The following is a 14,405-nucleotide window of genomic DNA, read 5'->3' on the forward strand; positions in this document are numbered from 1 at the left end:
GGAGACAGGGTTGGCAGTGTCTGTCCGGGCTGAGCTCACTGCCACAGCAGTTCCCACCTGGGAGTCCCTGGGGAGAATGGAGTAAGATGGGGTGCCAGGGGCTTTGAGGAGTAAGATGGGGTGCCAGGGGATTCTCCTCTGCCCAGATCTCTCAGAGCCTCAAGGTCAAATAATGCTAGGTGAGGGCAGACGAAGTATGGCAGGAGATGGGAGCCAAGAAGTTGCAGACAGGTGAAAATGCATTTACACCTACAACCAAAAAGCACAGCCTCAAATCAGGGCTCAGGACTGCCCACCACAGGCACGGACTCCCAATTTTCTCCTCCGCTGGGCTCTGGCCACACAGTGGAGTTGCTGAAGTCAGGGACTCCTCTCAGGCATCGGGCTTGGGTATTCCTCCCGCTTCAGAGTTGGTTTTTTTTTTGTTTTTTGTTTTTTGTTTTTGGTCAAAAACAAACAAAAGTGTAGCTCTCCCTCTGCAGTCTGGAAAGCCAGTTCCTTATGCAGTGCTTTCCCATGGGGTTTCCCGGGCTTAGCCACATGTCACCCCACACACATACTTCCTTACAGACAGACAATCAACCCACCCTGGGTCCACCTCCCCCCCAATCTCGTACATAAATAAGCACGTGACAGAACCCAGGACCCATCTACAGAGGGAAGACCAGCGTGGCTTGGGATCCCAGAGGACACGACAGCAAGTCACACACTCACAGGCATGAATGCATACATGAAAACATAAACCTACCCCACCCCTAAACTCTGCCCTAACCTCAGGCTCAGGGAAAGGCTGTGCTGGACAAAGAGGCTGCATATATCTGGTCCAGGCCAAGAGTGGGTGAGGGATGGGGCCACAGGACAGAGAAGAATTTCAATTAGAAAAAGTGCCAACCTCCCTATGGTCACAGACGTTACCTTTAGGGGGAGGGTGTCAAGTGGCCAGTCAGCAGCTTCCTGTGGCCCAGCCTGAGAGAGAGGGTTGAGGCTAGGGCCAGACTATTTGGGTGGCAGGGCCTGAGAAGACAGCTAGGTTGGGGACCTTGGACACGGGGTCTGCCTCTCCCTGCTCCAGCTGCTGCTCTTCCTTCCCAGTGAGCCTGAACACACCGATCCCAAAGGGACGTGAAGAAGGGAGTGGGGAGCAATTCACATCTGGACCACTCTTAGCACAGGAAACCACTAATTAAAGATGTCATATAGAAAACTACTTGTAAAAAAAAAATTACAAAACCCAAACCAACCAAATGAAATTAGAGGCAGGCAGGAATAGGCAGGGGCTGAGTCCGACACTTGGTGCTTCGGGAGCCCTTCCTACTCTGTGCCTGGGCGAATCCTTTTCCTAGCTGGGAGAATGAGAAGACTGGAATCTTTCTGTACAGTTTTCTTTCCCGAGTTTGGCCTTTCCTTTCGCTTTCCTGTGATCATGCGTGCTCCTGGCCTGGCAGACGGGAAGACGATCAGTTGGCCAGCACGACAGGCTGGAAGGGCTGGTTGGGATACTGCATGGTATTCAGGTTGTAGCTGAGGCCTTCCACAAAGGGCGTTTTCTCCAAGAACAGGCTGTTAGCACCGCCTCCGAACACCTGGGACACATCAAAGCTGCTGCTGTTGCAAGTGCTGGCTCCACCGCTCCCGAAGGGGGCCGCAGGGCTGGTGCTTGGGCCGTCCACCCCATCGAAGAAGAGGCTGGGTGAGCCACCACCGTTGTACACAAACTCCTTGGCATTGGGGGAGAGCTGGGACTGGGGGCCCGGACCGGCTGGGATGAAGTTCAGTGAATGCATAGACAGAGCGAGGTTCTTGTGCTTCAGCAGGTTCTTTGTGGGTGAGCGGGCCATGCGAGGCTGCTGTGGCAGTGGCTGCTGGCCACCCGCCCCGCTGCCACCCACACTCACACCGCTAGATGCTCCACCACCCTTCTTCATCTTGGTGGAACCAAATTTGGTGGCAGCAAAAGAGGCAGTAGTGAAGGTGATGGGCTGGGCAGACCGGGGGATGAAGGTGGGGCTGGGTGACTGGCCAAAGGATGGCGAGGGAGAGCTGGACAGAGAGCTGTCCTGGCTGCCAATGGGCACAAACACCTGGGCATCAGGATTGAAGCTGCTCTTCATCTCCTTGTCCAGCTCTGGGGCACCGCCCGCCTCACTGTCACCCAGGTACAGGACCTTCACAACTCCCTTCTCACCGATCTGGTAGGATACTTCGAAAGGGTCGATCCAGACACTCAGCTCTTCGGGCACATTGGCGCGCACATCCTCCACGGCGAGGCCGCTCCGCTTGGCAGCCAGCTCCACCACAGGGTCTACCACTTCCCCAATGTGGACACAGCGGAAGCCAGAGCCCTTCAACGGCTTCTCCGGGTACCAGTGGCCCTCATATTTCTTTCTCAGAAGCCGCTCTAGCTCCTCCCCAAACAGGTCTGCCCTGCGGCGGGGCAGCTTGTTGTATAAGTAGGAGATGATGAAGTTGAGGGCCACTTTGATCTCCAGCTGCATAGCCCTCTTCTAGGCAGAGACCCCGCACGCACGGGACACGTGCACAGTCCAAGAGCAGAGCGGTGGCAGGAACAGGTGAGGGAATCCTGGGATCCAGAGGCTCCTGGAGAGGGACAAAGGAGAGGAGCAGGGTGACTATTTGTATAGAAAGGCCCAGCACACACTGCTGTGTCAGCAGGGTGACCAGTGACAAAGCACAGCGGACACCAGCTTTGATCACCCAGATTTAACTGGTGTGTGGCTGTCTTACTTTTTGATGCTATATAGGTCTGGTTGGCCTATAACTCACTATGTGGTAGATGAGGCTAGCCTTGAACTTGATGTGATCTTACTTCCCATTCCCTGAGTGCTGGGATTACAAGCCTGCACAATCACTCCTGGCTTTGGACAAGTCACTTATCATAATCCCTGGTTTCCTCATCCGTAGCCTAAGGTTCAAGGATAATGCTCTCCCCTGTACTTGGTACCTAGTATGCACTTAAAATAGGAATATGCTGTGCTTTCTACCATTTTGAGAAGTCAGGACAGTATAAGAATGACATCAAATAACAAAGAAATAAAACCAGGCCCCCAGTCCAGCTGGATAAGAAGATTCTTGCTGTCTCTGCAATGTCTTCAGCAAGTTGTGCCCTGAAACTGTCACAGGCGAGGACGTAAGTTTCAATCTTTTTAGCTGCCCTCCTTAACTTGAACAAGATACAAGGTCACTGAACATGAAGGGGTACTGCCAGCTTTTCTCTGGGGCTTGGACTCTAGTCACCCTGCACCCCATAGGTGTACATGCTTTGGGGCTCATTCTGGGTTTACAGAACCAATTTAAGAACCCAGTAATGTGACCAGAGCTTATAGGTCCATCCAGCCTCCGGTAATGGGGACAAGGCCATGATCCTTCAGAAAAAGATAAAAATCTGTTATAACCACAATCTGCCAGCCCGCAAGGGAGCTGCCGAACCAGGGGCGCCTAGGGAAAGGGCAAGAAGCAGGGCCTTGGCGGCTGGCAGGACAATAAGAGGAACAGCAGTGTGGCCTGAGGGAGTCTCCGCGGTTTCTGGCAAGGTGGAAAGTGATGAGGATGGCAAAGGAAAGGAACTTTCCATCACCTACAGCTTCCAGCTGGGGACCATCATCACCCAGTCTCCCAGGGACTGTCTGGCCACCTGTCCTAGGCACCAGATCAGATTTATCAAGTGTTTGGAGAGCCCCGCAGAGGAGATGACCCAGCCCAAACACTCAGATTGTTATTTTGGGATTCTCTCAGAGCCAGATCCCACTGAGGTCCAAAATCTTTATTCCCTACATCTGGGCAAGCCTCGTGTTTCAGGAAGGTGATCTGTGAGGATCTGGAGCCAATGATCTTAATCTCATTTACCCCCAAAACAATGGCCTCTAGACTCCAGCTCCGGGAGAAACTGAAGTGAAAAGTTCCCCTCCACTGAAGGCAAAGCCAGAGCACGTCTCTAGATAGATCGTTAGGCAAAGCCATGCTGTGACCTCATCGGAGACAGGGTTGACCAATGTCCCACCAAGGGCATCTTCTATCCTGTATGAGACTCAGGGCTGAATTTTGATTAACATTCTTTCTAGTTCCAAAATGGAGTCTCCAGTTACTAGTGCTAGGTTTGAGAACCTTGAGTTTTATGAACACTCACTGTCACACATTTTCATGTTAGTTCCCAGGCTCTCATGGGCATGGGTATGCTTAGAACTGAATCTTCAGAAGGAGACTTCTGATGTGTGTGTGTGTGTGTGTGTGTGTGTGTGTGTGTGGTGTATACCTGGGAAGGCATGCAGAGTCAATCTATAGCAGTAAGTGAGTAAGTGTAAGCATCTCATTGAATTACCCTCAGTCCAAGGCTGAGAAATAGAAAGAAATTGCTGCTCAGAATTCAAGGAATCCTGACTTCCCCCTTAGCCTGGCTTCCACACAGGTCTGCTAATTTCTTCAAATGTCTATGCATGACCAAAACAGATTGATTCTAGGATCTTTTTTTTGTTTTTGTTTTGTTTTTGCTTTTTGTTTTTTCGAGACAGGGTTTCTCTGTGTAGCCCTGGCTGTCCTTCCTGGAATTCACTCTGTAGACCAGGCTGGCCTCGACCTCAGAAATCTGCCTGCCTCTGCCTCCCGAGTGCTGGGATTAAAGGCGTGCACCACCACGCCTGGCTTCATTTTGGGTTTTAAAAGAATGGTTAAATAGAATAAGGGGTGTCACATGCCTTTAATCCAGCATTTGGGAGGCAGACAGGCATATCTTTGAGTTTGAGGCCAGCCTGGTCTATATATGAGTTCCAAGCTAGCCAGGGCTATATAGAAAAACTGCCTTCAAAAGAAAGGAGAAAGAGATAAAGAAAAAAGAAAGGAGAGAAAAAGGGGCTTAGTTGACGAGAATCGGGGTCATCATCAGATACAAAGCTCAAAGCTGAGTACTGTAGGCTTTCTCCTGGGTAGTAGTGTGCCAAGTGGCAGCTAGTAGGCTTTTATGTTGCCTGAGCTGGCTTTCAACTTCTAGGCTTGAGCTGGGCATGGTGATGTGAGCCCATAAACTCATCATTTGGGAGGTAGGAGCAGAAAAACCAGTTCAAGGCCAGCTAAACTAAACCAAGAACTCCTATGTTCCAGCAATTCATGCCTTCTGCAGTGGTCATTTAAGAATGAAGGTTGAGGGCCTGAAGAGATGGCTCAGCAGTTAAGAGCACTGGCTGCTCTCCCAGAGGTTCTGAGTTCAATTTCCAGCAACCACATGGTGGCTCATGACCATCTATAATGAGATCTGATGCCCTCTTCTGGCCTGCAGGCATTACATTGTATTCATAATAAATCTTTAAAAAAAAAAAGGGGGTGGGGTGGGGCTGGAGAGATGACTCAGGGGTTAAGAGCACTGACTGCTCTTCTAGAGGTTCTGTGTTCAATTCCCAGCAACCACATGGTGGTTCACAACCATCTGTAATGGGATCTGATGCCCTCTTCTGGTGTGTCTGAAGACAGCTCCAGTATATTCATATAAATAAAATAAATTTAAAAAAAAAAAAAAAAAAAGGTTCAAGGTTCTAGAGAAATGGTCTAGTAGTTAAGACTGTTCACTGCTCTACCAGAGGACCCGAGTTTGGCTGCCAGCACTCATGCCAGGCAGCTCTCAACAGCCTGGAACTCTCCCTCCAGGGAATCTGATGTCTCTGGTCTCCCAGGCACCTGCCCTCATGTATACATACCCATATGAAGATATACATATCTGTGCATAATTAAAAATAATAAGTTAGAAAAAAGTGGAGCTTTGTGGCCCACTAAAGGTGTCCAACATGAGGAGACTAAAGGAGAAAGTTTGCATCATGTCTCTGGAAAGGGCCTGCAGTTACAGGCGGTATTTTCAAAGAATTTTTTGAAAAGTAAAACAGATTCAGTGTCAATGTGATACTGTCTTAAAGGCACTGTAGAGTCTCTTAAAATGAGCCTCTTAGTTATTCTACCCAGAAGGGCTTCTCCACCTTTCTAGATGTAGAAACTTTCTCAAGTTTTGCTGTATAGTTGTCTTCCAATTACCCCTGTACCCCTGGACAGTACAGCCTCAGAAAGGGACCATTCTAAATGTAGGCCAAAGTCACTGAAATAAGCCGCTCATCCCAAATGACAATGGAACCGCTGTCACCAGCCCTGCCTAGAGAACCGGCATTCGTGGCATAAACAACCGGGTCTGTGGTGTTCTGCACAGACAAGGGCTCAAAACGCCTCCTTCCCCTCTCTAACTGGAGAACAGGTCAGGCCAGATGGACAGTGTGGAGCCTTACAGAAAGGCCAGGCGAGCAGAATGAGATCCTCTGCTCCATCAGCTCAGACTCTAACTTTGACCTCGAGAGGCTTGCAGAGCAGAGGATTAAAGTGCTGCTACTGTCCTGTCCTCAGCTAAAGATAGGAGCAGCCATTTGGCCGAGCTTGTTTTTTTAGAAAGTGATGGGCAAATTATAGTCCTTATATATAAAATATTTATGGAAGTATGTTAAGATTGGAAAGCTTAGAAATAACTACCCTTCAAAAAAAGAACAAACAGATCTGTTAAGCAGCTGCAGTGGACTCAGATCTTTTTTTTTCAACAAACACTAGAAAGATAACGAAAGAAAGGAAGGAAGGAAGGAAGGAAGGAAGGAAGGAAGGAAGGAAGAAAGAAAGAAAGAAAGAAAGAAAGAAAGGAAGAAAGGAAGAAAACTGTTGAACAGGCCAGTGTGGTGGCAGTGGGGATACAGAGGCAGGTGAATCTCTGTGAGTTCAAGGCCAGCCTGGTCTACATAGCAAGTAACATCCTAGCCAGGGCTACATAGTGAGAAGCTGTCTCAAAAAACAGAACGCGTTTAACAGTAAAATCTCATTTTGATAAGGCAATAAAAAGTTGCAAGCGAGCTAACCGGTGTGGTGCCTGTAGTTCCAGCAGACGGGAGGCTGAGGCAGAGTCAAGGTCAGCCTGTGCTGTATACTGAGGCTCCTTCCTAAACGCCGATATACAGGAAACAAGATTCTATCCTAAGACTTTTTCCCTCCTTTCCTTTTACTTTAGCCATTAAGGTTAGACCTTGACTCAAGGTTCCTGGTGCTCACGTGTATGTTCGTAGTTAGGAGAAAGAGGCCTGGACAAGGAGGGAGCCAGGAAGCTACACAAAGATTTCATCGATGTTAATTCCAGAGAAATTGATGAAAATGCAAAGCAAGACGTAAGAGGGAAAAAAAAAAAAAAAAAAAAAAAGCAATGATGTAAAAAGGGCGAGGAAAAGGAATCTATACCTCCCCATAAAAAATTCAGGTATCTCAAATTCCCAACATCCTATAATCATTCAGTCTCCACGATTCAGGTAAATGTGGGTGGGTGGGGACATTTTAACATGGTCAAGAGAATTACAGCCACAGTGGACAGCGCCAGCAAGGCTCAGCTCGCTTCCCAGGGATTAGTTAGTCCTTAGCTCTTATCCTGGAGGCAGCGGCCCAACGCGCAATATAGATCGTAGCCCTTCCAGGATATTTGCGGTGATGAGTGCATCCGGCTTAGACCCTGAGATTCCAGACCACCTGGGCAGTCCAGGGCAGGGCCCTTCAGGGATCTCAGGGGCCCCAGGCTCGCCTCACTCAAGGCGGTACCACGCTCAGCACTCTGGGAGACGTAGTCCTCTGGCCTCCTGGCGAGGCTAGAGACTCGTGACCTACTTTTTGAGCACACTACACTTCCCTGTGTACTACTCGAGGGCCCGGCCAGATAGACTGCGCATGCCCCACTCTAGGTCCTGGCCAAGGGTCCGAAGCCCAGGAAAAGTTTCCGATGCACATGCGCACTGCAGCGAGTGGGTGCCCCCCTCCCATCGCCAAAGACGTTTGGCATAAATCTGCCCATAAGGCCTCTCACCGGGTATCCTTTCTCCCCACGTCCTTGTTTAGGCTAGACTCCAATAACTCCCCTTTTCTTTCATGACCTCCTAAGCTTACTGAATCGGGGCTCTGCAACTAAGGAGTTTTTCCTAGATGAACCAGGTGGGCTGGAATGGATAGAGCCACCGCTCTGGCCCCAGCCTCTGGATCTCAAAGGAGTGTCGCTGTCTGTGGTAGATGGAGGAGCAGCGCATTCAAGAAGAAACGAGCCTTTTACACTTAATACTCAGTAGGCTCCGCTCCAGCACCTCCACAGCCAGGAAGGGAATGGCAAGCATTAAAGATCCAATTCTCCAGTCCTGTTGGCCAAGCCAAAGAAATTCCTAGTAGAGCTGAGAGGAGGCGCCCGGTCGACAATAAAGACCGAAGCCAGTAGTACCCAAGCCTCACCCCACTTCAAATACAAATCTGAGAAACCAGACCCAGGTGAAGGAAATGGGAAAAGGTTCCCAGGCAGGCAAGCAAAATCCGTACATCTGAAACCCTGGCATCATCCAATACTCAGAAATTCTGAGTCTCCTCCCCATTGCAAGGCCTACCCTAGGACCAGACTTACCAGATCCTCGGCAACCCTCCCCGGCAGGGTGTTAAACCTCCCTAATCCTGCCTCCCACACCAGTTGTTTTCCCCAGTGCTTAAGTGAGGCGTTGGGGGTAGGCGCTCAGGCAAGCAACAGGATTTTTATTGTTGTTAGGAAATCAAAGAGAAACCAAACCCACTCCCAGGCCAGGGTGGATAGAAAGGGGGGGGGAGGTTAGACACCGAACTGGCACCGGAAACCCTGTCTGCTGATCCCAAAGCCTGCTGTGTGAAGTTCTGGTTGCTCCTAGGGGAGGGGGTGGCTTGTAGACTGTTCCTCTGTTCATTTTCCCTTTTCCCTCCTTAGATTTTGGTCAAGGGCGGAGTACATCCCCCTCAGACAGAAGGGGAAGTTTGGGGATAGAAGAAATCAAACACAATTAATATACTATCCGACAGGCTCTTTGGATACTTTTTTTTTTTCCGCCTACACAAGTATATGAAGAGCTCAACCTGCAATGAGTTCTTGCTCGGTAACCCAAGGGCAGTCTCCACTAACCGGCCCTGTCACCAAAAAGGGGATGTCCAAATTTCCCACCTCACAGGTTCCAAAGGGACAGAAACAGACTGTGTTAATAATCACCACCCGGCACACGTGAAACGCAGCCGAAAAAATAAGGATAGAATCTCCTCCCTTTCCCTAATTTATTTAACTCTGGCTAGAGTTTGGTTTCTTTGGGGGGGGGGGAGGGACAAGGAAAACCCAACGAGTGAGGCGTGAAGAAATGGGGAAGGTCAAGGAGGAAACGCTCTCCGCTTAGGAGAGGGCCGCACTCGAAACTAGGTACCCCAGGATCAAAGAGAGTGATGGAGAGCGAAACAGGGGCGGATCCGGACAGGGGCAGCAAGGGAGTGGACCAGTGTGGGCGTCCCCCGCCCGCAAGCCCGCGCACTCACTCGGGTCTCCGCGAAGGGTCCGCTCTGCAGGCCGCGGGACGGAGGTCTCTCTCCCAGCTTCCCGGGCGCCGCGAGGCTGAGGGCCACGGTGTCCTCTTTACGTCGTTGAGGGTAGAGAGGGACGAGGAGCGAGCTCATGTGATTCTTTCCGCTGTTTTTGGAGGTCGAGCTCGGCGGCGACGGCGCGGGGATGGCGGACCCGAGGATGGCACCCGTCACGCGGTGGATGGAGGCCAGCCCTGGATGTACTCGTCGGGCAGGTCCTGTCCTTCTAGCCTCTCGGTTCCCGCGACACTCAGAGCCAACGACCTGCACCTTCCCGCGCCCGGGTCCGAAGTGAGCAAAGTCAATGAAAAGTTTCACCCTCAGCAACCCTGCGCATGGATCTGCTTTCCCCACCCCTGCGTGATGCGTCCCTCCGCCCAGCCGGGGCGGGGCCGGGACTACTTTTCCTCCCCTGGCATCTTTAACCCCTCGCAGCCCAGTGGTAGGTTGGGATTCCAGGTTCTGCGGGAAGTGTAATAGCGATCTTCTCACCTTGTCTCCTCTAGACCCCTCCCTGCCGCGTCCTCGGCGGGGCTGCTCACCCTCGGAATCCTTCTGAGCGCCTTAGCGCCCGATTTCTTCTCTTAAGACTCCAAAGCAGTCTGAGCTCGCCATGTACGTTTTTTTCTTTTTTTAAACCAGTGTAGACCAAGCTCGGGGAGGGTAGGGACAGGCCTGGAACACTGCAGGCCATTAGGAACTAGCCTGGGACACAGTGGCTGTCGCGGGTAGGGGCTGGCCTCACCCGGTCCCTGAGAACTCCAAACCCTAGCCCCAGCTCTCAAAGTTCCCTAAGACCTAGACGGCATGACTCTCCAGTTCTGACGGTCCCCGTGACTTGCACTCCCCGGTTCCGATTTGTTCATTCTGAATTTGGGGAGACGGTGGCACGATGCCACCTCCAGGAAGGTTCTGGATCTGAGTCTGGGCTAACCTGAGTTGAACAGCGTCGCCCTCCTGGTGGAGACGTGAAAGATCGAAGGAAAGGGAAGGGAAGGGAAGGGGGAGTGCGAGAAGATCGAGGGTTAGAAAAAAGAGCGGAGCACTAGTTAATCATGCACTCCCAGCCCAGAAAGTTGGGTCCCAAACACCAGATAATAGGGCTGGCCACGCGCGACCGCTGCCCCTCCGCTGTGGTCCTCGAGCTCTCTGGAGCAGGCTGCCCACGCACAGGAGAGCATGAGAGCCGCGCTCCTTCTAGCAATAGTGGCAGAAGAAGCGCCAGCCCTGGCAAGGTGAGCAGGGTGTTCGGCTCGACAGAACCCGGCGGCGGCGAAGCGAGGCGCACCCGGGCCCGGATTTTGGTCATGCTCTTTCCACTCTATGGCTTTGTGACAGTGCGGGCTCAGAGATGAGGAGCTCTAGGATCTGTGGCGGGTTGAAATCATAGGAGAACCGGACTGTCAGACTAGGCTGGAGGACCGCTGGCCTTGTGTACAGTCCCCCTAACCCCCGCCCTAGTTCGCCCATTTTCCGATTCCCCAACCCCTATTCTTTATTCTCGTTCCTGAAGGTTCCGGTGCAACGGCAGTCTCCGAACCCACGTGGGGCGGTGAGATCGGAAAGTTTCCAGTTACGAACTGTGTGCGTTTTATTTTCCTTGATCATGTAGGCAAGGGCAGAGATCAACGGAGGTATAGAGATTTAAATATGCTTTCCTAGACAGGAGGAGAGAAATGCCGGGCGGGAGGGCAAACTCCGCCGTATCAGGATGGCAGGAGGAAACCTAAGCGCGTGTGTCCCATCCCCCACACTCCGAGCTGGACAGCCCCGGGGCTCCTCCTGGGACTACTTGTGCGTCAGCAAGCGTCATACTTGCCCCTCTTCACTTCACCCTTCCTTTTTAGCATCCCTGCCCCCCCAGAGTGTTCCATCTAATGCTGTGAGACCGCCCACAAGGGTGAAAGCTAAAAATAAAACAGATGTGTTAGCAACAGCCCTCCCATTGGCCGTCAAGCAGAGAGAGGCGTCTGATTGGGTTTTGGATGTAGCTTCTGGTAAGCAACGTTTGTACCCTTAGGTATCGCAAGGGATGCTGGTATTTGTAGTTTATCGTTAGAGGCGGCCATAGAAATAGGTGGGTTTATGTCCCGGTTCCGCCACCTACTGCGAGTTTTCGATTTAATGTAACAAATATTCTTACGTTGACAAACGCGATTATTCATGTCTAAAAACATGGAAATCTTGTGATTAAACAATATTGTATGTGAATCCTGCTTCAAATAGGTCAGTCTCCCTCCTTGAAAATACCTGAATTTGCAAAAACAGTTTATATTTTTCATTATGATAAATTAGCCAAATTGCAGCTCACTAGTTGGTGAGCATTTCCCAATGAGAAATATTCCAAGACAGAATGATGAGAAAGGTTAGAATGAGCTGGAACGAACTGTCAAAGGGAAGGTATCTTAAGGTTATGCTTATACAGATTTAAAAAAAGGCAAATACAAGTGGAAGACCTTGAGTCTCTGTGTATTTCTGCTTTTATTTGAATCAGCCTTGGGCAGGTTTACACACAACAAAAACCCTAAAAAATCACGTCTCCTTAGTAAATGGGAGTTTTGAGGAAAGGTTGAGCCTATAAATAGGAAAGGATAAAATAGAGAGAGGTAATCATCCTTAATTACTGCTGCCTCAAGTTATGTGGTAAGGAGGAATTTTCTTCTCTTCCCCAATGTGTAATTTCATCTTGCCAGGGCTTAATTGTAGACTGAATTACTACTCCCGTATTCCCGAGTCCCCTCCCATTTGAGTAAACACTTGTGAAAAGCAGGCACCAGGCTTTCACAGAGGCCAGCTCTGGCGACTGCAGGGTGGGAGCAACTTCCCCTCTGGGAGCAAAGCAAGTCCTGCCAGATATTTTGGCGCTAGCTACAAGTAGAGCTGCTCATGATTGGCTCAATTAACCTGAGGAGAGTCACAATTTCATACACACAGACTGAGGTGAAAATGTTATTGTTTCTTCGAAGCTCTGCGGGGAAAATAGTATCTGGGTTGGATTCTTCACATCTACTCCCACCCATAGCAGAAGAAAGGACATCATGACAAAATCTGTGTGGGAAAGAGACTCTAAGTCCATCCTGGTAGAAAAAGAGAACAAAGCTTTCTTTTGTTTTTCAATTTTTATTTATTACTTTATGCATATGAATGTTTTGTTCAAACGCATGTATATACACCATATGTGCCTGTTGGATCCCTTGGAATTGGAATTATGATGATTGGAGCCATTACATGGGTGCTGGGAATTAAATCCAGATCCTTTACAAGAGTAACAAACACCCTTAACCACTGAGCCATCTCACCAGCCCCAAACCATTCTTTTCTTAAGACACCAAAAGGCAGTATTCAAAGAAATGAATATTTTTAGCTCTTTTGATGGCCACTTGGGGATTGGGTTGATAAGGAATCAGGTATCTGGGAGTTGGAAATATTTTTTTTTTGAGGGGCCAGGAAAATTACTTCTAGGCCAAGACTCTTTCACGTTTATATCTTATCTTGAAACTACTATTAAAAAGCTACAGGTCAAAATACTAAGACATTGTCTGAAGTTTAGCCAGTTCAGTCTGATTCCCTGGCAATTTCCTTAATTTACAAGTTGCTAAGTGGAGTGTTGTGTGTAGCTTTTGTTCCCCTGCATGTGGCAGTAGCAGCCCACTTCTGTTGTCAGAGCACTCAAAATGTGAAGGCAGGATCACAAGATGTAGTCAGTCTGGCCTTATAGAGTTCCATAACCTCTTCAGCTCATGGCAAAACCCTGCCCCCTAAACAGCTCAGATATGATCAAAATACAGTCCGTGGATATGTGTGAACACCCCCCTCCCAAAGGGACCCAGACTGAGAAAAAGTTGCTGATTGGAAGGCCAAGGTCAACATCTGGTGGATGAATTTTCTGATATATGTTGTTACATTGTAATACAGCTGTAAATTGATATATAACATCTTCCTGTTAGATATGCATACATAGGAGTATATTTGTACACATTTTTTAAAAAAGATTTATTTATTATATGTAAGTACACTGTAGCTATCTTCAGACACACCAGATGAGGGCACCAGATCTCATTACGGATGGTTGTGAGCCACCATGTGGTTGCTGGGATTTGATCTCTGGACCTTTGGAAGAGCAGTCAGTGCTCTTAACTGCTGAGCCATCTCACCAGCCCATTTGTGCACATTTTTTATTACAAAAGATTGTGTGAACATTTCTTTGCTTACTTGTCAGGGGCCACATGTGATAAGTTATTTCTCTGTCCGCAAAATGAACCAATTCAAGCCAGATTAGAATATATAAAGGCAGGTTTAGTGGGAAGCAGCTCTCAGGTGGAGGGTATTAATCCCAAGGAAAAAGGCCAGGGAAGTGGCCTTGGGGAGGAGCCAGAGAGAAAGTGTGCACACACAAATAGAATATGCAGAGAGCAGAGAAGAGGAAGGGGGAAGAGACCAAAATGTCTGCAGTATATAGGAAAGAGCCTCTGAGGGAGGGGAAGCCCAGCCCTTGGGCTAGGAAGTTCAGGGTAGAGGGTAGGATATGCCAGGTAGGAACTGAGGGAGATTGGGAGAACCTGGAGGCCAGGTCCACTTTAGTATATTAAATATGCACTTCAGCCGTTTGTCCTGGGTATGAGTCCCAGGTATGATGAGAGGGCAATTTACGGGAGCCATCTTGTATATTGGTTGTGTGTGTGTGTTTGATTTACTTATGAAAAAGGCATCAGATTCCTTGGAAACTGGATTTACAGATGTTTGTGAGCCATCATGTGGGTGCTAGAATTGAACCCTGATCTAAAAGAGTAGCCAGCAGGTGACCATGGAGGCCAGAAAAGGGAGAGCCCGTGGAACTGGAGTTACAGGTTGTGAGCTGCTTGATTAGGTGTTAGGAGATGAACCCAGACTTCTCCAGTACTTTAAGTACTCTTTTCTTTTCTTTTTTTTTTTTTTTTGGTTTTTCGAGACAGGGTTTCTCTGTGTAGCCCTGGCTGTCCTGGAACTCA

At 49.4% G+C, this 14,405-nt stretch overlaps 1 protein-coding gene across 2 annotated transcripts; it reads right to left on the reverse strand.

Moving 5' to 3' along the window:
- Positions 1 to 1,192: 1,192 nt before the first annotated feature.
- On the reverse strand, positions 1,193 to 10,553 carry Tob2 (transducer of ERBB2, 2). 2 transcript variants are annotated; one of them, XM_029548195.1, is made up of 3 exons: positions 9,910 to 10,553; positions 9,373 to 9,687; positions 1,394 to 2,598 (listed from the first exon to the last, which is right to left on the reverse strand). In XM_029548195.1, exon 3 carries the CDS (start codon positions 2,493 to 2,495, stop codon positions 1,458 to 1,460), a length of 1,038 nt encoding a protein of 345 aa, XP_029404055.1. In that variant the 5' UTR covers positions 2,496 to 2,598; positions 9,373 to 9,687; positions 9,910 to 10,553; the 3' UTR covers positions 1,394 to 1,457. The 2 variants fall into 2 exon arrangements, with proteins under 2 accessions (XP_021072593.1, XP_029404055.1); XM_021216934.2 differs by lacking the exon at positions 9,910 to 10,553 and having other exon boundaries at positions 1,193 to 2,598; positions 9,373 to 9,868.
- Between the last annotated feature and the right edge of the window lie 3,852 nt (positions 10,554 to 14,405).

The sequence above is a fragment of the Mus pahari genome, chromosome 17, assembly GCF_900095145.1.
Source record: "Mus pahari chromosome 17, PAHARI_EIJ_v1.1, whole genome shotgun sequence".
In the NCBI taxonomy this organism is placed as follows: Eukaryota; Metazoa; Chordata; class Mammalia; order Rodentia; family Muridae; genus Mus; species Mus pahari.